Source organism: Callorhinus ursinus, unplaced genomic scaffold (genome assembly GCF_003265705.2).
Source record: "Callorhinus ursinus isolate GAN/ISIS: 27379988/994484 unplaced genomic scaffold, GSC_fseal_2.0 scaffold92, whole genome shotgun sequence".
In the NCBI taxonomy this organism is placed as follows: Eukaryota; Metazoa; Chordata; class Mammalia; order Carnivora; family Otariidae; genus Callorhinus; species Callorhinus ursinus.
The window spans coordinates 1,462,142-1,484,136 of record NW_027397154.1 but is presented as its reverse complement, the minus strand read 5'-3'; the positions used below and the strand labels follow the sequence as shown (position 1 = coordinate 1,484,136).

The window sequence follows — 21,995 nt, the reverse complement described above, 5'->3', positions numbered from 1 at the left end:
CACCAGCATGTGCCCTCAGCTCATCCCTCCCCCCTGCCCCATTCACACCAGCATGTGCCCACTGCAGTTTGTATGCAGGCCTTCCAAGTGGATGCTGCTTGTCTTTCTTAAACCCCCTGGTACGTGGCATATTGTAAAGGCCGAGCAGCTGCACCCCACCCCCCGGGGCCACAGCTCTCTCCCCAGACACCTGCCGCACCCCCCACCCCCCAGCTCTCTGGCCTTGTGATCCGATCCTTGACCTCCCTGGCCATAAAGCCCCCTGCCTCTGCTCCTACTGGGACACCCCGCCCCCAACCTTGGCCACCCTCTGGATTTATCCCAGAATTTTCCGTGACCCATTCTGTGTCCCTCCTGGCCACTAACCCTGCTCCAACACCTCAGGGAGACAGAGACCCTGGACTCCCCTGGGTGTCAGCTCTCTTTCTGCCCCAAGGCCAGTCATAGCAAACGCTCTTACTGACGACACCACAGTCCTCCCCCCACCTCGTCCTTCCCCCGATCCACCCAGAAGAAGCCTTCAACCCTCGAGCCCTATTCACGGTGCCACTGTTCCCGAAGAAAGCCGCGGTTCCTGGAGTCAGCCGTGACAGGTCGTGGTTCGCCCGTCGTCTGAGCCTTTCACACCACCGGCCAGTCCCTTCAACCCCCAGCTAGCTGCTTCCCGGCCTCCCGAGGCAGGTGTTTGGCCCCCAGACCCGCTCCTAGAAACCTTTCTTCCACTCCCAGCCCCTTCTTTGCGCTCCCAGCAGGGCCCCCTTCCCTCTGGGAAAAGCATGGCGCCAGACTGGAAGGGGCTCACTCTGCTCAGAGGAACGCTGCTCTCCCCAAGGCCAGCCTGGCCACCTGGCCCAGACCCCATCCCTCGGGTGCCCCGCTTTCCCCTCCCACAGGCCCAGCCCTCCCTCTCCTTGGGTGACCCTGCGTCTTTCGCGCTGGCTCCCGGCAAGCTCTGCCTCTGCTGGGTGGCACTAACCCCCTCCTCTTCACCGGCAAGCTTCCTTTTTTAACTCCAGCAGTTACATTTGCAAAGAGAATGATCAAGCCTCTCATGGCCGCGGCCGTGATACGGAGCCACGTACTGTTTCTTTCTGAGTCTTGTCTACCCATCAGCCTTCACACCATGACGGTCTGGTCTGGTTTGGGTTTGCCTGGGACCGCGAGAAACGTTCCCTCAGCCACTCCAGTGACCTCTCAGCTGCCAAACTCATCGGCCAGGCCTCGTCCCCCTCCTCCTCGGCATGACAGTGCTTGGCTCCCGCCAGCTCCAGCCTCGCTGGTTTGTGCCCGAGCCCCTCAGGGCCGCGCTGCTTCCCCTTCGCCTCTCCTGCCCTGTTGTCACGCCCCTCTCCCCTACAGCCTGTAATAACTCAACCCTGGCGCCATAGGCCCAGAGCCCAGGCCTTTTGTGACTGGCCCCTGGGCATCTCCAGCTGGCTTCCCTACAGAACCCCCCAAAGCTCTCCAGCCGAGCCACTCCTCGTTCCCCAGAACCTGTTCTCTCCACCAGCACCCCGCAGCCCCAAGCATGCCCGGTCCCCCCCATCCTCAGCACCTCCGTCCTGAGACCACACCAGCTTCTCGCTTCCTTCCTAGCTCGCTGTCTTAGAAGACACCTATGAATGTGTCCATTTCCCGGGGATCTTCGGACGGCCAGTAGGGCACTCAGCCAGCTCTCTGCCCCTTGACTTCCCAGCTCATCTCTCGGCGCCCTCCGACCTCAGCGGACAGACACACACAGCCTCCAAACAGCTCCCATTCTCCAGGCTCCCCCGGCCCCCCCCCACCCCAGAATGCTCTCCTCTGCCCCTCAGCCCAACGGACACGCAGGTTGCCCCCGAACCCACCTCTTCTTTCACCTGTTCCCTGAAGGCTTCATTAATTCAAGCCCATCCCAAACCGGTCGTTCTGTCCACTGCCTGCCATGGCCTGCTGCTCTCGTGGACAGGGACCCCTGTGTGCTGCGATCACCGCCCCCCGCCGCTCGCTGGGCTCCTCCAGGACAGGAGCTGGACGAATCTCCCTCCCTCCCTTGCCCTTCCCCTGTCCCCAGCTCTAGCAGAGGGCCCGGCACCCCAGGAGCCCGTGGCACACGTGACAGACAGGCTCGGGCCTCCGGGCCCCACGTCCTGCTTTCCGCTCACCTGACCTCGGGGCTGGACTCCGAAGGGAGGGTCCTGCCCAGGGTCTCCTGCAGCTGCTGCCGCAGTAACCGCTCCTGCTCCGGGGCCTTCCTCCGAGCGGCGGCCAGCCACAGCCGGGGGCCCTCCTCGTCGCTGGAGTCCCTGAGGGAGCTTCCCATCAGGTGGCAGCTCCCACGGCCCGCCCGAAATATGGCCACCCCACCTCGCTGCAGACTCACAACTCCAGGTCCAGGCTCCCCTGCTGGGAGAGGGGAGCTGCGCACACCGAGCAGGTGTTGTCCAGGAGACGGAAACAGGTGGAGCAGAAGAGGCCTGCAAAGCGCCAGGAGGGCAGGAGGGGCCGTTGAGCTAGCCCACCCAGCCACCGAGCTCTCCCACCGCCAGCCCTGGGGTGGGGGGGGGGCAAGCCGCGGACCACCAGTTGCAACCACCAGGAGAATTAAGGCGAACACGGCGAAGAAGAGCTCCTCACCGTTCTCTGTACACGAGAACAGGCGTAGTAATGAAGGGAGGGGCCCAAAAGGTGAGTTCCAGGAGTCCCCAGAGGAAGGACCACAGCCGACTGTCACACGCAAGCGTGGGGAGTCCCTGCAGGGAGAGGCCCACCCCAGGGTCTCACCTCGGCAGCCCGGGGTACTGCAGGGCACGAAGTTCTCCGTGTCCTCCTGGTCGTGGGGCCGCCCACAGCCCAGACAGTGATCCTGGAGCTGCCAGAAGCGGCTGACCACCGGGCCCAGACAGGAGCACCTGGGGAGGGGCCCCAGACGCTGAGCCGCCAGCGGACCCCACACCCAACACCACCCTCCAGCAGGGGCAGGCCCTCCTGCGGCCTGACCTCCATCCCTCCGCCTGTAGCAGCGACCTCTGTGTCCTGCCCGCCGGCCCCTCCGCTCCCCACTGCCTGGGATTCTCTCCCTAGGTCTCCCTCTCCGTACGTGGATCGCATGGAACGGGCACCCTCTTCAGCCAAACTTCGGGGGCACGTAGGAAGGACAGTGATCCATTCTGACTTCCGGTTCTTTCTCTGTCCCCTCTTGCCCCACTTCTCTAAGGGAGGACAGTGGGCTCACCGCCTGGCCAGCAACTGGAGGACACTCATGTGACCCTGGTCAGCTGCCCGCCGCCTCGCTGCTCGGTGCACGGTCGCCGGCAGACTGGTTCGGCGGCTCAGAAGTAGGTTGTAGAGGTAGGTGATCCTCTCCTGGTGGAGGGGCGATCGGGGCTGGGACCCCCCTCAACCCTGTCTCATCTACCCGGAGTGCCCCTTGCCACCACCCGCATTCCCTACTTTTGCCTTCTGTCCGTACCTACGAATCCCTCTAGGCTTGGCTCAAATGCCCCTTCCTTTGGGAAGCCCCTGGGTTCCCCGAGGTGGGGTGACCTATTCTCTCCCCTAGGTGTTCATAGCACGTTTTTCATTCCTTCGTAAAAACACTTCTTAATGGTAATATCCTGTCAAAAGCCTGTCTGGCCTGCCTCGAGACTGTGAGCTCCAGACCGTCTGCTTCACCCTGACATCGGAGGGCCCTACACTAGATGCTCAGGGAATGACTCGTGAATGAGCACAGCTGCTGAGTTCCCATTCACACCTCAACAGGCCAACATGGACTCCGTCCCCCGTGCTCTTAACAAAACTCTGGGGGCAAGCTCCCTCTCAGCAAACCCTGCCCCGAGGGGCGCCATTTCTCCCAGCCCCATCTGGGGCCCAGAGGCCGGCAGTCCGGGTGATGTGCTCAGCGGGAGTTCAGCCAGAGCAGGGAGGACTGGCTGTTGAGGACTCTAAGCTCCCCCAAACCAAGACAGACAGCCGCGGGCTCAGCACCCGGCCTGGATGCTCACCTGCTCCCGCGATGGGTAGTAGGAGGCACAGATGACCCTCCGTAGCCTACTGACGTAGTTGCCGGACAACGTAACAAAGAAGCAGAGGCCGAGCATAACGCCTGGGGGCACGGCAGGGGCCGTGAGTGCCGTCTGTGGGCACAAGGCGCCGGCCACAGAGCCCCTCACCGGCCTGCTCCCCTCAAGCCCTGACCGGCGCCTGCCGCCCCCCCCGCCCCGGGCCCTCGGGGGCGAGGTCGGTACCAATGACGACGTAACCGGTGGTGTTGGGCTCCGAGGGGCGCAGCAGGCAGCGCCGGGACAAGATGCTGACGTTGCTTTGCTGCAGGACATCAAACGCCGACACCAGGTCCCGGTAAATCTTCCCGGTATAGCCAGTGCCCTCCACGGTTATGGACACTAACACGGGGCCTGGCACAAAGGCAGTCTGCGAGGGGCCCTGCCGGGGGCGGCATACAGGCCACACGTGCCGGAGGGCAGTGGCGGGGCCCCGGGCGGCTTGAAGGGGTGGCCCCGTCCCCCCAGCCGGGGGCCTCTGATGCCCCAGGGCCTCACTAAGCCCCTGGCCCCCAGGACCCTCTCTGAGATGGCCTGGGTGGTCCGTGAGTCCATCGCCTGCCTCCACGACTGCCCGGAAGGGCTTGCTTTCAAGCCTTTGCTAATGTGTCCAGGGTCCAGTGTGTAGCAGGCACTGGACTGACTGCCTTATTGATCACGTTGGGCATTTTCTGACTTTTTCTGTTGGACCTCTGGGACACAGGATGAGATTAATTATATTCTGTGGTCTACGGCATGCTGGCAATGGCCTACCGGGCACTCCCACACGTGGTGTCATGTGCCTCTCAGAGCGACCCGGGGGACTGCGGCCAGCATCCCAGCTCAGCTGAGGGTACTGAGGCTCTGGGGGTTCAGGAACGGGCCTGAGTTACTACCTCGCAGAGGGCGTGGCTGGGATGGAGGCAGTCCAACTCCAGATCCTGTAACTACTCTGTACGGTACAGCCAGGACATGGACACAGGGGTCCCTGGCAGAGCAGAGAGTTGGAAGGGGCCAAATCAGGGGCTGATGAGTAACAGTGACTTGGGGACCCCCGGGCGATCCCCCAGGACCCAGGAGGATGGGGAGGACGCTGGCCAAGGGGGCTGCTTCAGGAAGTTCAGGCACTCACTGCGGGCCACAATCTCCCCCTGCAGCTGGTACCGGGCCAGGTCGAGCACCCAGAAGACAGCATAGTCCAGGAAGACCAGGACCAGCACAAGGAGTAGGTGCCGGACAAGGTCGAAGATTGCCAGGGTGTAAAAGATCTGCTCCCACCGGGACAGGAAGATGGAGCCTGGCGGGAGGGTGGTTAGGAGGATGCTACCCCACTGTCCTGGTGGAATGCCCCCCATTCCGAGCCAGAGCTTGTTTGTCCGTCTGGTGTGGAAGCTGTGAGGGCCTCTGGGCAAGGGTGGGAAGGGGCTTTGAGGCTAGAGGAACCCTCCCTCCCGGGCACCCCTGCCCCCCTGCCCCCCAGGCTGCATCTCCATACTAGCACGTTCACACTTCCGGCCTCACCCCCCAAACCCCACTTTCTTGGTTGGCATCCACTCCACACCTCCGCTTCCCTGCGTTGGGACGTCCAGGGCTCCCTTCTCTCTGTGTCTGTGTGCTGGCAGGCTCTCCCTGCTCCCCTTGAGGACCGAGGACTCCCCAGAGGCAGTGCTGTGCCCGGGGCCCGGGGTCAGGGCTGTGAGGGAGGGAGGCCCTGGCCTCCCTCCTGGTCTCTGTCCTCGGTCCTCAAGGCCCTCACCTGGCTGGATGTACTGTCTGGCCTCGTGGGCGCTGAGTGGCAGCACCGTGGGCAGCCCCGCCTCAGAGCGGACGGCCTCCACGTGCAGGAATCGGCTGGTGATGTACACGTTGTCGAAGCTAAGCCGGTTCAGGTAACAATACCGGTAGAACAGAGCTCTGGGGGGGTACACGTGAGGCCCCCTCAGCACCCCAGCCCCCAGCCCTGCCCCCAAACTCCAGCCTCCCAGGAGGCCACAGGGACGAGCTGCCACCTTGCAGCCGGAGCCCCCAGCCCGGAGCCCCCAGCCCCAGCCCCCAGCCCCTCACTGGAGGTAGAGCACTGAGAGTAGCAGAGGTGTGGTGTAGCCCATCAGGGCCAGGGCCTCCCGGACTCGGTGCAGCTTCATGCTGACGGCTTCGTGGAGGTCCAGGGCCACCTGGGACAGGCTCCGAGAGGCGTTGAGGTCCACGGAGAAGTGGTGGGTGGCTGTCACGTTGAATTCGAACTCCCGGCGCACCCGGTTAATTAAGTTCCTCACAGCTGGGGCCAGGGGGTTCAGGGAGCCGGGAGCCGGCAGGGTTAGGAAGGGGAGGGCCTGGCACAGCTCCCAGGCCACAGCCGGGACCCCCGGAGGAGGAGGGGACAAAGCCCCCGCGGTCCACGCTGTCACCTCCGCAGGCCTGACACCACAGCCCCCCACCCCCGTCACCACCCATCTCAGTGCCCTGCCCGGGGCTGGGGGGCGGAGGGGGCACAGGAGGCCCTGGTCCTCTCCCCCACTCCTGCTCTAAAGCCCAGCTGTGGCTGAGGCACCTGCTCGTGGCTGGGCCTCGCTTCCCTGGGTCCCTTCCAGGCGCCTGTAGTCCCGCTCCGGCATTCTCATTCAGGACTGGGAGCGCTCCCAGCCTGGTGAGGCCGTGCCAGGAGGAGGGGAGGCCACGGGCAGCAGGGCTGGGAGGGGGCCACTCACGGGTGCCGAGGGTCTTGCGCAAGAAGGTTTGGATGTACTTGGGGACGACGCAGAATACCTGGACCACTGAGACCGAGCGTCAGGAGAAGTGAAGACACGCGGCCCCTCCTGCCTCCACAGTGGCTCCCAACCTTCTCCCCGTTACGCCAGCCCCCACACCGGTTCCTCTGTCTCCCCCACCAGCCCCATAGCGGGCCCAGCCCTGCAAACGGACCCCCCACGTCCTGGCTCCCCGAGCCCGCAGGCGAGCCCTGGCTCTCACCACTGGCCAGCCCGCACAGCACTAGCTTGAAGGGCATGAGCACGTAGCACAGGTGATAGGCCTGCGGTATGACCCGCATGCAGCTGTCCTTGGCGTCTTCGAAGACCCGCGTGCACTTGAGGTAGGGGTTGCCCAGCTCCGCGTTGCACACGTCGCCGATGTGCAGGATCCAGTACCACACGTTCCGCAGGGCCCTGGCTGGGGACGGCTGTGGGGCTCGTGCCCAGGCCTGCAGCCCTGCGGCACCTTTTCAGGGACTTGGGGAACCCAGGGCAGCACCCAGAGCAGGAGAGACCTGTGGTCAGGGGCCTGGCTGCGCTGTATCCATCAGGGACCGGTCAGCACCCAGGAGGGGCCCCAGTCCCGGACAGGGGCGGAGGTGAAGAGACAGGGTGAATTTTGAGCCCCGCCCCCCCCAAAAAAACCCCAGCCATGCTGAACATGCTCACCGACATGCTTCACACCGTCCATGATGGACCGAAAGAACTTGCGGACCCGGTCGGCCACCTCCTTGGCCTTCTGGGCAATGGCTTTAATCTTGTTCAGGGCACCTGAGAGGCAGGGGCAGGGGCACTGGGGGGCTGGCTCTCCACGGCTGCAGGGTGGGGCGGGGAGAGGAGGCTGCCCCCTGGGAGGTGCGGGAGCGAGGCGCCGTGGGAGCGGAGCCGACCAGTGAGCAAGGAGAGGGGGTCCGACCGGGCGCCGGAGGCGAGAGTCCGGCGCCAGCCACAGAGAGGGGCGGAGCGGGAGGGCTGCAGACCGCGCGAGCAAGGGGGCCACGGGGCCTTACTGACAAGGGGCTGCTTGGCCCGCTCCAGCACCTCGGCAGTCTGGTTCAAGGCCAGCTCGGCCCCACAGGCCACGGCCTCACTGGCCCGGGTGAAGTTGCGCAGGGTGTTGGCACAGGGTCCCTGTAGCACCAACCCAAAGGCCGCCACCAGCAGCAGTGTCCGGCCCTGCTCTGGAGGAGGCGGCTCCGTGGGTGCAGGGCCCTAGCCTCGCACACGGTCTCTCGCGGAAGCTCTCAGAAGATTTCCCTCAAACGGCCCCCCGCCCCCAGGACCCCCTCCCCCCGGTACCCCGCGCTCACTGGAGAAGGCCTGGGGCAGCAGCAGGAAGACAGTGACCCGGACCTGGCGCGAGAACCCCATGCCCAGGCTAAGGAAGGCGGCCAGAGTGAGGGTGCCCACCAGGCAGCCCCAGGGGCTGTGTCCTTCCACCAGCAGCTGCAGGATCCCGTAGGCCGTGGCCAGGGACAAGCCCAGGCCAAACCCCCCCATGCTGCGGACCACAGCCCGAGCCATGCTTGACTCCTCTGCCCCCAAGGGGTGCACGGTGTCCTTCGTGACTCTGGGCATGGTTGCTGAGACCCGATGTCCGCCCGTCTCCAGGAGATGCCCACCAGGTTCCGTGGCCCTTCCAGGGTCCCGGAATGCCTCTCCACATTCTAAGGTTCCGGAGGCTTGTACTGTATCTGTCTTGGAGAGCCCGACCCGGCTGCGGGCCTGGAGAGGGGACGTAGGTCACTCGTCTCCTTCCCCAAGTCTCAGGGCAGAGGGAGCAAGACACAGACCTCACCCAGGCTGTGGGGCGGCAGAGGGGACAGAAGCGGACCTCTGCGCCCGAGGACATCCTTGAGGACATTTGTGGGACGAGAGAGAGTCCCCAAAGCGAACCCATGGCTGGCACATTTCCTCAGGACGGAGCGACGAGGAAAAGAAGGAAGCTCCCCCACACCAGTGAGTCAGTCACAGGGACCCTGTCCTTTCCCAGGGCCGCTCAGCCAGTCTGTCCCCTCAGACCCCCACGCCTGCCCCCACCGTGCGTCCCCCAGTGCCCCCTCCAGCCGAGACCCTTCCTCCTCTCTCCCTCACGTCTGCCCCTGCATCCCCAGGGCCCCCCATCCTCCTTCAGGATGCCCCCCCACTCCCGCCACGCCCACCCAGGTCCCCCCAGGCTCGCCCCCTGCAGGCCCCTGACCCTGGCGCAGCCCATCCCAGCCAGAGGAGTGGGCTGTTGGCCCCAGTGTGCTTGCCCCCCCCCCCCCCCCCGCAGCCGTGCAGAGGCTCCTGAGCTGGGGGCTGCCTGTCCCCTGCAGCCGGTTCCTGCAGCGCCAGCCGGGATCTTTTCCCATTGCCGCCTTCCTGCTGGGGGCGAGCTCCGGAGGGCTCCTGGCCCTGGGTGAGTGCGGGCAGAGGTCAGGGGTGGGGCCCATCTTTTGCCCTTGGGCTTGACCCTGCACCCTCAGGTCTCTTTCAGCTCCTGGTGAACCCTATGGACATCTACGAGGGTCAGAAGATGGTGGCGTTGTACAGCGTGGTGGGTGAGTACCGTAGGGACAGGGGCACTCGAGAGGCCCGTGGAGCAGGCCTGGGGAGTCCCAGGTGCCCAGGGAGGGGTCCGGTCTTGTCTCTTCCGCGCCGAGCGTCCCTCCCGGCCCCGGCCTCCTCTTGGGCTTTGAGGGGAGAGCCATAGGCCCTCGGCCTGTGGGAGAAAACCAGTCCTAGATCCCCCTAGGGCCCTCCCCAACCAGCAGGACCCCGTGCTACCCGAGCCCCAAGGGTGCCCCATGTCTCCTGACCTCTCTGACCTCGTTTCCTGCTCCTCCCGACCGAGTCCGTTCGTTCGTCCGTTCACTCCTTCCTGCGTTCATTCAGCAGCCCCTGAGCCCCTCTGGGGGCTTCTGCAGGGAACAAGGTCGAGGGCCCCCCCGGAGAGAGTTTAGGCGGGAAAGGACAAGAAAGGCACAGGAGCGTTTCTGACGGTGACAAAGGGGCGTGGTGAGAGGGAGCGGGGCCGGTCGTCAGGGAAGGCTTCTCAGAGGCGGCACTGGGGTGGGGGCCTCGTGTGGGGAGCTGTCGGCCTGTGAAAAGAGAAAAGCCACCTGAAAGTGGTTTAACCACAGAGAAAGCTGATTATCTCACGTAACAACAAGTTTCAAGGCCGAGTGGTCTTTGGAGTTTGGATGATTCTGCAGCGCAGTCCACCTGCCAAGGACCCAGGTTCCCAGCATGTTTGGCCTGGTGACCGTTCGTCTTCAGGTGGTGCATGGGCGACCACAGGTCCAGGCATCTTACCTTCATACACCAATGTTGAAAGACCAGAACATTCCTTCTTTACGTCTCTTTTAAGGAGGAGGAAAACGTTCCCGTCCCCCCAGCCAGCTTCCCGGTTCCGCTTGCTCGCCAGCCCCCTCTGGCAACGGACCCGTGTGGGCAGCCACAGGACCGCGGTGGGCCCCCATGGATGACCTTTCCCACGGACCCTTCACTTGCCGCTTATTTTCATTTATGAGACCCAGTCCTGCTTCCATAATTGTGACTATTTCTGGGGTTGGAAAGGTCCAGCCCAGGCTATACCCAAATCCCACCTCCCTGCACTCTCCAGCATCTTCCCTCCTGGCGCCCCGGCCCCCAGGCCACCGACTGCTGGCGGGGGGTCCCCCAGGGAAGGGGGCACGGCTGCCCTGGCTTCCTTTCCCCACTTCCTTCTGGGTCTTCTGCTGCGAGAAGGGATGAGAGGGACAGAGGGTCGGAAGCCTGAGGTCGTCCGTACTGGGAGAGCCCCACTGCCTCGGGGGGCAAGCCGTCCCACCGGGTGCCTCGGGGGCCTTCCATGCTGTCTCTGGAGGCTCCGTGTGGCCCTCCAGGGTCCAGTCTCCTGCTGAGAGTAGCTCTATCTGGCTGACCTCATGTAGCTCCTACCACCCGCAGCAAACGGGCTGCCCCTGGGAGGAGGACCTCCCAGATGGCATGAGGCCTGCCGCCCTCCAAAACATCCAGAGAAAGTCATCCACCCTTGCCCTGCCAAAGTGGGAAAGCGGGTGCCTTGCGCTGCCCCCTCCCCTGCCGCCCCGAGAAGCAAGCAAGGCTCTCAGGTCACATTCCCCCGTCCTCCCCAGAGGCCCTGCCAATACCGCCCCGACCTGGCCTCCCACGCTGTGCTCGGGTGGCTGCCCAGGGGTGGCCTCTGGGTGCCGTGGCTCAGCAAGAGCCACCATCCCTCTGTCCGTCTCTCCCGGGTCCCGTGAGGCCTCTCACTTGGCCTGGAAGCGAACGCCCCGCCTCTCTTCAGCCTCCCCTCCCATGTCTGCCTACTTCCACCGCTTCTTTTCCAGAAAATTCCATCTCTGGTCTTGTCTCTGTATATACTGGTTGGTAGAGGTCAGCCTCCCCTCCCATGTCTGCCTACTTCCACCGCTTCTTTTCCAGAAAATTCCATTTCTGGTCTTGTTGGTAGAGGGTCAGAGACTCGTTTTGCCCTGCCGGTGGGCCCAGAGAGGGTTCCCAGCGCCCGGGGCTCTCTGTACAATGTAGGACAACTACTTGCCAACTACCCTGTAGCTTGAGTCATTGGCCAGAAGGCCAAGACCACGGAACAAACCCTTTCCGATGTCCTGTTAAACAGTGATTGGGAGAGACAGATCCAGATTTACCCCCAGGGGCTGGGGCAGGGACTGCCAGTTGGCCTTGAACGAAACTCAAGTTGTGTTAGCAAGGAAGAAGGCAGACACACCGTCGGGTGGCACCAGACGGGGCTCGCAGCAAACCTGTATGACCAGGTGAAGCCAGCCAGGTGAAGAGCAGCGCTCCTGGCAGAGGTGGAATGAGCTTGGCATAGTGCAGGGCCGGCCGCAGGCCTGTGTGGGCGGGTGAGGGAGGCGAAGGGCCGAGTGGCCCGGCAGAAGCCAGGCAGGGGGGCCCCATCACGGGGGTCAGTGGACCACGCTAAGGAAGCTTGGACTGGACCCCAACTCTGGTGGAAAGTCCGCGGCTGGTCTGAAGCAGAGAAGGGACAGGGTCAGCTGGATGTGCTTCCAAGGTCACTCTGGCTGCCTTGTGGAAACCCAAGTACAGAAGGGAAGCAGGGGACCAGTCGGCCCCCGGGAGAGGCAACGGGGACCCCGTGAGGGCCCAGGAGAGGGAGGGAGGAAGTGGAGGGACTTTGCCTTGGTGAAGGCAAGCACTCCATCCCACAGGAAGCTGCTGGGTTCCCTGCCCAGCTACGCTGTGTCCCTTTGGCCTGGAATGCCGTCCTGCCTCCTAACTACGCTTTACTCATCTTCCAGCCCCAGCTGACACGTCAGCGGCTTTGTCCAGCCTTCCCAGCCGCACCCTCCCCACAGAAACGCCCGCTCCCACAGCCCCGAGAAGCGCCTCCCTTGTGCACTTAGCACTCGGGGCTGTAGTCATCTGTTTACTCGCGGTCTCTCTCCCTGCATTACGAGCTCCAAGGAGTTCTCTGTCTCCTTGTGGAGACCACAGGGAGACACCCGTGAAACTGCTAACACACACCAGGAGGTGCATGATTAAGGATAAAATTAGGGCCGGAGATTGTGAGTGGGAACAGTGAGGTGGCTCTGAGCACCAGGGACTGTTTCCAGAACTTTCCTCTTGCGTTCCCTGCCCCCTCAGCACCTGGGGTGTGTGGGAACCCAGCCTGGAGAAGAGCAGTGCTTCCCCCTCCCCAAACACACACACACACACACACACACACACACACACACACACACACACACGTCGTCTGCGGGGGGGGGGGGGAGGCCGGCTCCACGCCCCTCCCCCGCCGCGGTGCAGCTGAGCTCTGTACACGGCTATTCAAGGAGCGCGTGAGCGGCCTCGGAGGCCTCCCAGCGTCGGTGTACGTGGGGGCAGAGGCAGTATGGCCATGGCTCCAGAAAGAAGTTGGGGGGCGGGTGCTCTGCTGAGCCTGGTGGGTCAGGCCGCATCCTCACTCCGCCCCACCACCTGTTGCTGTCTCCCGACAGGCTTGGGCGCGCTGGGCTGGGGGACCTCCCCTCACATCCGCTGTGCCAGCCTCCTGCTGGTGCCCAAGATGCTGGGCAGGGAGGGCCGGCTCTTCGTGCTGGGATACGCCTTGGCCGCCATCTACGAGGGTGAGCGTGTGTCCCTGGGTGCCAGTTTGTGACTGGAGCAGGGTCCTGGGTGGGCCACCCGATGAGACCCGGGCGGCTGAAGGGGAGAGACTGGGAGTCTGATCCCAGCTGCTCCAGCTCACTGGGTGCCCCCGAGAGAGTTCCTCCGCATCTCTGGGCCTCCTCGGTTTACACAGGGAAAACCCAGCCGGAGGTGAATGAGCTGTCCTCTCCCAGGCTTCGGGGCCCCCTCGCTGTACAGTTCTAGAAGGTGCTCACCGTACGCAGAGCGGGAGCGGAGGGGGCCCTCAGGAAGTGACTAGCTGCGGAGGGAGACCCACTGGGGCATCTTCCCCCAGGACCCGCGGCCAACTTGCGCTACAACCTGAACGAAGTGATCGCGTCGCTGGGCTGCACTGTAGAGTTACAGGTCAACAACAGCCGCGCAGCCTGGCGCGTCTCCACAGCCCCGCTGCGGGCAGTGTTCAAGGACCTGCTGGTCAGGGCCCCGCGCGCACGGGCAGGGCTCTGAGCTCCTCTCCCCTGGGGGCTGGCACGACTGGAGCTGGGAGCTCTGACCCTGGACTCAGTTTCTCAGTGGGGCACCACTGGCATGTTTTGCTGGACTGTCCTCAAACATTGCGGGATGTGCCCTGGGCACCAGCTGCCAGGAAAGCCCCCGCCCCCCGTCATGGGACCCGCACCCCCCATTTCCAAACACCTGGGTAGGCGGTACTCTGGGCCGCTGAACTAGAATGTCAGGAAATCGGGGGCCAGGAAGCCTGGAGGCCCACAGGATTGCGGAATCGGCCTGTGGAGGACTGGAGGCTGGGGGTGTGGGAGAACTGGAGAGTTGGGGAGAGGGACTGACATCGGGGACACTGGGCCTGGGGACACTGAGATGGCACAGTGGTCTGGGAGATTAGAGCGAAGCCCCAGGGCCTGGGGAGCCTTCCTTCACTAGCGGGGATCTGAGATGGAGGCCGGCGGAGGGGCTGGGCGCTGGGCGGGGGCAGAGCAGGGGCGGCTGTTCGCAGGGCAGGGGGTAGAGGGGTGTCCTGAAGACTGAACAGTGGGGCGCGGGGTGAGAGGCTGTCTCGGGGCCCGGGCTCCATCCAGGCCTGAGGGAAGAGCCCGGAGCTCGGCCAGAGGACAGGACAGGCTCCTCGGCTGCCCCGCTGACCGCTCCTTCCTCGGCCCCCAACCCCAGGGCAGCAAAGATTCGCTGAAAGCCGAAACTCAGAACATCTCCAAGTCTTTTGAGGACCTGGATGCCCAGGTGAACAGTGACACTGGCTACACGGCCGAGAACACCACGGGCTTCGAGGGGACGGCCCGCAGTGTGAAGACTCACCGAGCTCTACCTCCCAGGCACCGTCTCTCTACACAGAAGATGTATGAGCTGAAGACCAAACTGCACTGCTCCCGTGAGGGCACAGGGGGCGTGGGGGGCGCAGGCCGGGGCCAGGGCTCCAGGCCGGCCGTGGGGACCTCATCTGCCCCCTGCCCCTTCCCGCAGATGTGGTGGACCGGGCCATCCTCAGCTGCCGCCGCTGGTTTGACCACAAGCATGAACGGTGCATGCAGCGCATCTGGGTCCCGCTGCTCAAACACCTGCTCTGCTTGCCCATGAAGTTCAAGTTCTTCTGTGGCATCGCCAAGGGTCAGCGGGGCAAGGGGAGGGCGGGGGCGCCGGAGCCGGCAGCGGAGTCCCTGGGGACTGCTGGGTCGGCATGGGGCAGGAAAGCCATCGGGCGGGCAGGGCTTAGCCCCCCCCCCCAGCCTGGCTATGCCACCCAGCTATGTTTACAGCAGGCTCCGGTTCGGGCCCTTCATCTGAAAGATGCGCCTCATAGTAGTACTTATCCCACTAGGGGGTTCTGAGGATTTAAGGAAGCAAGGAACAGAGCTGACACACAAAGGGATTTTCTTATAAATTTGCTATCGTTATTAATAGCGGGCATGGTTACAAACAGGTGAGAAAAATGAGGGAAAATCAGGCCTTGTTCCCAGGACCCGGGACTCACGGAGCGCGGAGAGGGGAAAGCCTCAGTGTGGACGGAGGTCATGGGCAGAGAGGCAGACACAGGGTGGGCAGGAGCGGGGCGACCGCGGGAAGGGCCGCTGACCTGCCCCCCGCCCCCCCTCACCCCACAGCGATGGAGGTGTGGTGCCGCCACCGTATCCCGGTTGAAGGCAACTTTGGGCAGACGTACGACTCCCTCAACCAGTCTATTCATGACCTGGAAGGGGAGTTTTCGGCCACCATTGAGCTCAAGGTAGGAAGCAGGGGCGCATGGGCCGGGGGAAGCGAGGGTGTGGGAGAAGGGCACAGGGCCTGTGGCAGAGCCGGTGACGAGGCCCAGGGAGGGCGGAGGGGGACAGGGACAGGGAGGGGCAGTGCCGAGCCTGTGGTGGGCAGGGACTTGACTCTGGGACCTGACGGCCTGCCCGGTGAGAGAGGGTGTCAGTCCGGACGGGCGCAGGAAGCAGGACGGCGGGGAGGAGGGGCCGCGCCCGGTCTCTCCACACAGGGGTCCCGAAGGTCCTGGGAAGAGCTGGGGGAGACGAGCAGGGCGCCAGGGCAGAGACGCCAGCAATGGCTGGTGGTTCCGCATCCGCACCTGTGCCCTCCACCAGGAAGGGAAGCAGGCAGCGGTGCTGGGCCTCAACCCAAGCTGGGAGCACATGAGCACCGAGCTGCGGGACTATGTCCGCCACCAGGAGGCCCAGCTGGAGTGGGCCCTGGGGCTGCTGCGTGCGCTGTTCTCCTGCACCTTCCTGCTGGTCCTTCACGCGTGAGCCTTCCCACCCCGAAGCCCCTTCCTCCCTGGGACGGGGGCCTGCCTTGCGGCAGCTGTGGCAGCGTGGCCAGCCGCGAGCCCAGCCCGAGCCCCGAGCCCGAGCCCTGAGCGCGAACGTTGGTTGTTTACGGAGCTAAAGGAGATGCGGGCCCGGCGTGGAGGACACGTGGCCCATGCCCTGCCACCTTGAAAGGGAGCTGGTCTTCATTTACCTGCCCCCTTCCGCCTTCATCCCAGCGCTGACTCCTTTTACTTTCAGCGCTGACTTCTGACTGCTCCCCTGCCCTTCATGTTCCCCTGGGCTCTGACTTTGCCCGTTTCTATCGTCCAGCCCTACTTTCATTTTCTGCTGCCTGCTGCGTTGGCAGCTACTTTCCCTCCATTTGGACCAAAGTCCTCAACCCCACCTAGCCTGGCGTCCAGCTGGGCTGCCCCAGGTCTCACTCTGTTTCCCCGCTGACCTCTGGACCCTCTGTTTCCTGTCCCCACCCCCAAGTGCCCGAGATGGGCAGGGGCTGGGCAAGGGTGGCCACGGGGGAGGGGGCTCCTGCCCTGTTTGTGGGGCAGGTGAGTGCATGGTTGTGTGTGTGGCGAGGGCGCCGCGGGAAGACAGAGGGAACGCGCCATCTTCCTGCCCTGAACATGCTCATGGTCTAGGGGAGGCCAGAGGGGCGCCCACAGGACACGGATGGTTGGAGGGCCATGCGAGGGCCTGGCTCCCAGGACAGGGGTGGGGGCTGAGGACGGGCCCCTGCGAGGGCCATACATGGGTTTCAAAAGGCTGCAGATGGGGAGCCATGGTCAGGGAGAGGAAGAGTGTTCTCTTGGGCAGGGATGGAGGGTCCTGTGGGATGTGGAGGGCAGAAGCTGTGCTGAAGGACGGGGCTGATGTGGGCATGGCCCCAAGAGTCTGCAAAGCCCTGGAAGCTGGAGGCTGGAGGCTGGGAGGCCCAGGTGGGTCAGAGGTTAGAGTGCCTGGCGGGGAGCGAGGCGTGGCAGGAAGCTGGCCTGAGATGGCAGCAGGAAGGGGAAAGGTGCAGCAGGTCTCAAAGCCAGCTCGGGGAGGGAAGGAAGGAGGCACAGAGTCCGCTTCCAGGCTTTCAACCTGGGTGAGGTCCCTGGCCCGGCCGCGCGGGCGAGAGGGCGGGGCGGGCAGGGCACGGGCCGGCCGCCGGCCTCTCCACACGGGGGCGCTCTCGGGCGGGCCTGCCCGTGACTGTTCGGTCTCAGGCCCAAGGGGGGTTTTACAGGGTCCCAGAACCCCTGGAACTTAGGTTTCACAGCTCACGGAGCTTACTTAAGGTAACGTGCAGTTTTAAACCCAACTCCAATAATTAGCATGTTTTCCTTAGGAAACTGAAGCATTATGTGGGACTTTGGGACATGCAGAAAGGGCCACTTCTGCGCGCACAGAAAACACTGCCACACCAGAGGGTGTGGTGGGGGGAAGGCAAATGTAGGTGGGGGGTGAGTTTTGCTTGAAGCGACCTCCAGAGGATGTTCTGCCAGCTCGGTGGAGAGGTGGATGTGGGAGTCAGTTGCAATGGCTGGTGGTTCTGCAGCCTTGAGGGGCTTCCTGCTTCCCTGTGCCTTTGCTTCTGCTCGTTCCTCTGCCCGAGACCCTGCCAGCAGGTCCATGCCTGGGAAACCTCCCTTCCCGCCCAGGCACACGACCCCCCCTGCCTCTCCATCTGTGTCTCTTTGCCTGTGTGGGCGCCTGCCCTGCACCGGCCTGCTGGGGGCTGGCACAGCATCCCCACTCAGGACATAGATGGTGCCCGGCGCATGCTGGGTGGTCTGGGGAATGACGGAGCATCCAGGAAGCCCATGGTGGGGGGTGGGTAGGAGAAGCTGGAGGACACGGAGATGTCCTCGTGCCCAGGTCCTTCTCCTACGCGGACAGCTATAATGGCGACATCCGATTTGACAACATCTACATCAGCACCTACTTTTGTCAGATCGATGAACGCAGGAGGAAGCTGGTGAGTGAGCACAGCCCTGGCCAAGGGTGCCCTGCTGCACGTCCTCTGTGGCTTCATGCTCCAGGAGGGCAGAGGGGCAAGGGGAGGGGGCCCTGGTGTCCCTCGCTGGCTGAACATTTTATCCAGGGCAAACGGACATTGCTACCACTGCGCAAAGCCGAGAAGAAAACCGTCATCTTCCCCTGCAACCCCTCGGTGCAGGCCTCGGAGATGAGAAACGTGGTGAGGAGGCCGTGGGGGCGGGCCACGCAGGGCAGGGGCGGGGTATCGGAGAGGGCCCCGTGCAGGGCCGGCGGCGCTGCCCAGCTCAGGGCCTGCGGCTCCTCGGGCAGGTGAGGGAGCTTGTGGAGACGCTGCCCGTTCTTCTCCTGCTACTACTGCTGTGCGGCCTGGACTGGGCCCTCTACTCCGCCTTTGACACCATCCGCCACCACTCCTTCCTGCAGTACTCCTTCCGCAGTGAGCCCTCGCCCTCCCTAGCAGGGAGCCGCTTCCCTGACCTGGTCAGGGTCAGACCTCAGCCCTACAATCTGACACCTGTCCCTGGGGGCCTCCGTTTCCAAGCCTCCTTTATATCTGTAACAGGGAGTGAACGGATGGAAGGTCCCGCGCAGCAAAGGATTTCTATGCCTTGACCCCCCCCAACATCCAGTCCCCATCCTGCCCCACCCCCTAAACTGCGACCCTTTCCTGACCCCCCACGGCCTCAGGCAGCCACAAATTGGAGGTGAAAGTCGGGGGGGACTCCATGCTTGCCCGGCTTCTTCGGAAAACCATTGGAGCCCTGAACACGTCCTCGGGGACAGTGGTGCAATCGGACAACATGGGTGAGCGACGCTGAAAGTCTGGGTCAGAGGAACGGAGGGCGGGGGCCAGGGTCTTTCCAAGGCGTGGCAAGAGGGAGCTCTGCCTGCTGGGGTTGCAAGGATCAGAGCAGGAAGCATCAGGTCAGACTCAAGTTGCTGGAAGATGACAGCCTTGGGTCCGAGGGCCGTAGGGGCTGGGGCCTGGGGGACACGGGGTCCCAGCGCCCTAGAGCCATGCTGTCCAACAGAACTTTCTTCCACATCCGTGCCGTGCTGAGCAAATAGCCTCACGAGCCTGGTAGCTCCAGGCCAGAAGGGGCCGCTCTGCAGGGAAAGGGGCAGGCAGGAGCACAGCAGCCCGGGGGTGCCCTGCCCGCGGCCCTGGCAGAGCCCTGACAGACCCGCCCCGCTGCAGCCTGCCTGCCCCAGCCTGTGAGCCTGGACGCCAGGGCTTACGTGAGAGCTGCACTCCCCATCAGCCTGCTGCTGTGTCTCTGTCTGCTCCAAGCCTTCGCCTACCGGCTCCGGAGGGTCATCGCTGCCTTCTACTTCCCCAAGGTGCTCCCTCCCCCAAGCTCGCAGGCCTGCACCCAGCACGCCCCCAGCCTGAGGGGCCCACTGTCATACCACTGACCCCTCTCCCTGGCCCCAGCGTGAGAAGAAGCGGATCCTGTTCCTCTACAATGAGCTGCTGAGGAAGAGGGCAGCCTTTACGCAGCTGAGGAGGGCTGCCATCCTGAGGCGGGCACAACAGCAGAAGGCTCCAGTAAGTCCAGGCCTCCTTCCCGTGGCTCCTGTGGTTGTGAGGGCCACAGCCGGGGCCTCTCCTGTCAGTCCGTCCAGCCCCAGGGGCCCAGGCCTATGGAGCTCAGCGAGTTCTGACGGGATGCATGCCAAGGGCCCTGGTCATCCAGCTCCTGGGGGTCAGGGCTGCGTCCACCTCTGTCCCCCAGGATTCAGCCCAGCCCGAGACACTCAGTGGGCCATCCGGAAGCAGGCAGAAAAGGGAAGTCCGATTTGATATGGTCTGGGGCTAAAAGAAAGCAAGGGGGCTCCTTCAGAAACAAGGGATGGGAGGCAAGCCACAGGATCTACTGAGTGTCTTTGGGGGAGGCGGGGAGGCGGGCGGGCTGGGGGGTCCGGAAGACACCATGAAGGGTCTCATAGGATAAGGAAAAAGCACAGGGCCAGAAGAACCAGGTTCCAGTCCACACTTCCTCGTTAAGCTGTGTGACCTTGGCCACGGTCCTCACCAGACCTCAGTGTTTCCCTCTGAAGGACAGGGAGCTTGGACAGATGTGTAAAGCCTGGTGCAAGGCCTGTGCAGAGATCAGCAACAGCGTGGCAGTGGGGTGCGGGCTGCTGGTGTCAGAGGACCTGGGTTTGAGTCCTGGCTCCCTTCTTTTTTTTAAATTTTTTTTGAAGATTTTATTTATTTATTTGACAGAGAGAGAGAGAGACAGCGAGAGCAGGAACACACACAGGAGGAATGGGAGAGGGAGAAGCAGGCTTCCCGCCGAGCAGGGAGCCCTATGCGGGGCTCGATCCCAGGACCCTGGGACCATGACCTGAGCCGTAGGCAAACACTTAAGGACTGAGCCACCCAGGCGCCTCCCCCTTTTTTTTTTTAAGATTTTATTTATTTGACAGAGACAGACACAGCGAGAGAGGGAACACAAGCAGGGGGAGTGGGAGAGGGAGAAGCAGGCTTCCTGCCGAGCAGGGAGCCCGATGCGGGGCTCGATCCCAGGACCCTGGGATCATGACCTGAGCCGAAGGCAGTTGCTTAACGACTGAGCCACCCAGGCGCCCCCTGGCTCCCTTCTTCATTGCCATGACAACTGCGATCTGGAGGACTGACTAATTGCTGGGCCTTGGTTTTCCCTTCTGTAACCAGAGTGAGCTGCTACTCCATCTGGTTGTTGTAAGGACTAAGGAAATCTCACTCTTGTGGCACAGGCATCTAGCAAGTTCCATGCACATGCTAGTTGTCATCATGTGACCCTGGGCAAGTGACCGCCTTTCCAAGCATGTTTTCTCATCTGAAAGAGAAATGATAACAACGCCTGTCTTATGGGGTTACTGTTTGAGTGAGCTAATTTATTTACACTTTCTTAGCAGTACACTGTGTACTACTAAGGACCCAACATTATTTAAAAAAAAAAGAAAGAAAGAAAGAAAAGAATGGCAGCCATTCTTAATCAGCCCCAACAGAGCTCGTGAAAGTGAGAGACCATCTTTGCTTGACTTTTCCTCCAGTGTCTAGATCCTCCACCCCATGACACAGAGAGGCTAAATGAGTATGAAAAACTGAACATACTGTGATTCCATGACCTGGTCGTGAAGGGAACTGCATTTGGGTAGGCAGGTGGAAATATGAAGGGCATTCGTCCCAAGCTAAGGGAACAATGTTCAAAGACTCACAGCCCAGAGGGAATGTCAAGGGCCGGGGCTAGTCTGAGAGGCTGGCACAGAGGATGCCAAGTTCAAGCTGGGGCACGTTAGAGCAGAGGCTAGAAGGGGACCAGAGCGTGGAAGGCTCTGCAGGCCAAGGCCAGGAGTTCTGCCTTTGCAGTGGGGCCTCTGTGGTTTCGGTGGCCTGCAGAGAGGGTTGGGAGCACGGTGAACCAGACCTGTCATCAGGAATCGGGCCCGGGGACAGCCAGGTTTGACTGCTTTCTCTCTGTGCGCCTTGGGAACTCGCTTACCCCTCCCGAGACTCCGCTTTCCCGCCAGTAAAGCGGAGAACACAGCAGAGATAATCTCGCGCGCCCTACCACCTTCCCCGCCCACCGTGAGAACCAGATAAGGTGGTTTACAGGGAAAGAACAGGTGGTGGCTGGGGGAAGGAGCGGAAGCTGCACCCCATTCTCCATCACCGAGACGGGGAGGGACGCTCTCTGCACCCGCTGCCCTAGCACCCTGGCCCTGCAGGGCGCCCAGCACGTGGGCGCTGCCTGGCGGCGCGCGGTCCGGGACCTCTCGCAGCCCTCTCTCCCACTCGCTCCCGGCAGCGCCACCGCCTGGCCGACCTCCTGCTCCGCCGCTGCCCGCTCCTGCGCCACTGGTTGCGTGGGCGCTGCGTGGTGTGCCAGGCGCCCGAGACGCCCGAGGCCTACGTGTGCCCGACGCCGGACTGCGCGGCCGTGTACTGCCGGCCGTGCTGGGACGACATGCGGCGGCGGTGCCCCGCCTGCACCCCGCGCGAGGAGCTCTCGTCCTCCGCCTACAGCGACAGCAACGACGATGCCACCTACGCGGAGTGAGGGGGCGTCCTGCCCACCAGCTCCTCTGCGGTTAATAAAAGCCGGTACACTCCCCACGCCCGCGCTTCCCAGGGGTCTGACCGGCAGTCCGGAGACCCGGGCCGCCGACGTGACGCGGGAGGGCAGCCAAGCTGCGAGGAAGGGGTCCCGCCCCGGGCCGGGTGGAGGCGCGCCGCCCAAAGCCGGTCGGTCGAGGCCTCGGCTCCCACCGCGCGCAGCAGCGGGAACGCCGCAGTGGCGAGCGGCGAGCGGCGCGGGCCCGGGCCCTCCGGG

General features: G+C 63.5%; 2 protein-coding genes across 4 annotated transcripts in view; one reads left to right on the top strand and one right to left on the bottom strand.

The window, feature by feature from the left end:
- The window catches only part of DCST2 (DC-STAMP domain containing 2), a 9,699-nt gene extending 1,280 nt beyond the window's left edge, over nucleotides 1-8,419 (bottom strand). The window contains exons 1-14 of one of the 2 annotated variants that reach the window (XM_025858774.2): nucleotides 8,080-8,419; nucleotides 7,780-7,950; nucleotides 7,439-7,540; nucleotides 6,990-7,187; nucleotides 6,728-6,793; nucleotides 6,084-6,297; nucleotides 5,776-5,933; nucleotides 5,152-5,316; nucleotides 4,227-4,394; nucleotides 3,984-4,084; nucleotides 3,215-3,345; nucleotides 2,764-2,891; nucleotides 2,363-2,456; nucleotides 2,145-2,285 (exon numbers count right to left, since the gene is read on the bottom strand). In XM_025858774.2, coding sequence (XP_025714559.2) covers nucleotides 2,145-2,285; nucleotides 2,363-2,456; nucleotides 2,764-2,891; nucleotides 3,215-3,345; nucleotides 3,984-4,084; nucleotides 4,227-4,394; nucleotides 5,152-5,316; nucleotides 5,776-5,933; nucleotides 6,084-6,297; nucleotides 6,728-6,793; nucleotides 6,990-7,187; nucleotides 7,439-7,540; nucleotides 7,780-7,950; nucleotides 8,080-8,347 — 2,105 coding nt within the window. In that variant the 5' untranslated portion in view covers nucleotides 8,348-8,419. The remainder of the gene's footprint in view (nucleotides 1-2,144; nucleotides 2,286-2,362; nucleotides 2,457-2,763; nucleotides 2,892-3,214; nucleotides 3,346-3,983; nucleotides 4,085-4,226; nucleotides 4,395-5,151; nucleotides 5,317-5,775; nucleotides 5,934-6,083; nucleotides 6,298-6,727; nucleotides 6,794-6,989; nucleotides 7,188-7,438; nucleotides 7,541-7,779; nucleotides 7,951-8,079) is intronic. The other variant, XM_073888608.1, reaches the window with a different exon arrangement.
- Nucleotides 8,420-8,593: 174 nt separating this feature from the next.
- On the top strand, nucleotides 8,594-21,873 carry DCST1 (DC-STAMP domain containing 1). Of its 2 annotated transcripts, XM_025858892.2 has the most exons (16): nucleotides 8,594-8,728; nucleotides 9,045-9,170; nucleotides 9,238-9,312; nucleotides 12,757-12,885; nucleotides 13,224-13,363; nucleotides 14,075-14,291; nucleotides 14,384-14,527; nucleotides 15,022-15,143; nucleotides 15,505-15,662; nucleotides 17,551-17,650; nucleotides 17,777-17,872; nucleotides 17,983-18,109; nucleotides 18,361-18,477; nucleotides 18,872-19,014; nucleotides 19,109-19,222; nucleotides 21,471-21,873. In XM_025858892.2, exons 1-16 carry the CDS (start codon nucleotides 8,668-8,670, stop codon nucleotides 21,720-21,722), a joined length of 2,121 nt encoding a protein of 706 aa, XP_025714677.1. In that variant the 5' UTR covers nucleotides 8,594-8,667; the 3' UTR covers nucleotides 21,723-21,873. The 2 variants fall into 2 exon arrangements, with proteins under 2 accessions (XP_025714677.1, XP_073744710.1); XM_073888609.1 differs by lacking the exon at nucleotides 9,045-9,170 and having other exon boundaries at nucleotides 8,624-8,728.
- Nucleotides 21,874-21,995: the final 122 nt, after the last annotated feature.

Excerpts from the sequence above, each read along its gene's own strand:
- DCST1 (XM_025858892.2), top strand. The coding sequence starts at position 8,668 with ATGGCTGGCACATTTCCTCAGGACGGAGCGACGAGGAAAAGAAGGAAG. Across the intron at positions 15,663-17,550 it reads TTCCTGCTGGTCCTTCACGC|GTCCTTCTCCTACGCGGACA; the intron begins GTGAGCCTTCCC and ends CCTCGTGCCCAG. Across the intron at positions 18,478-18,871 it reads GGTGCAATCGGACAACATGG|CCTGCCTGCCCCAGCCTGTG; the intron begins GTGAGCGACGCT and ends GCCCCGCTGCAG.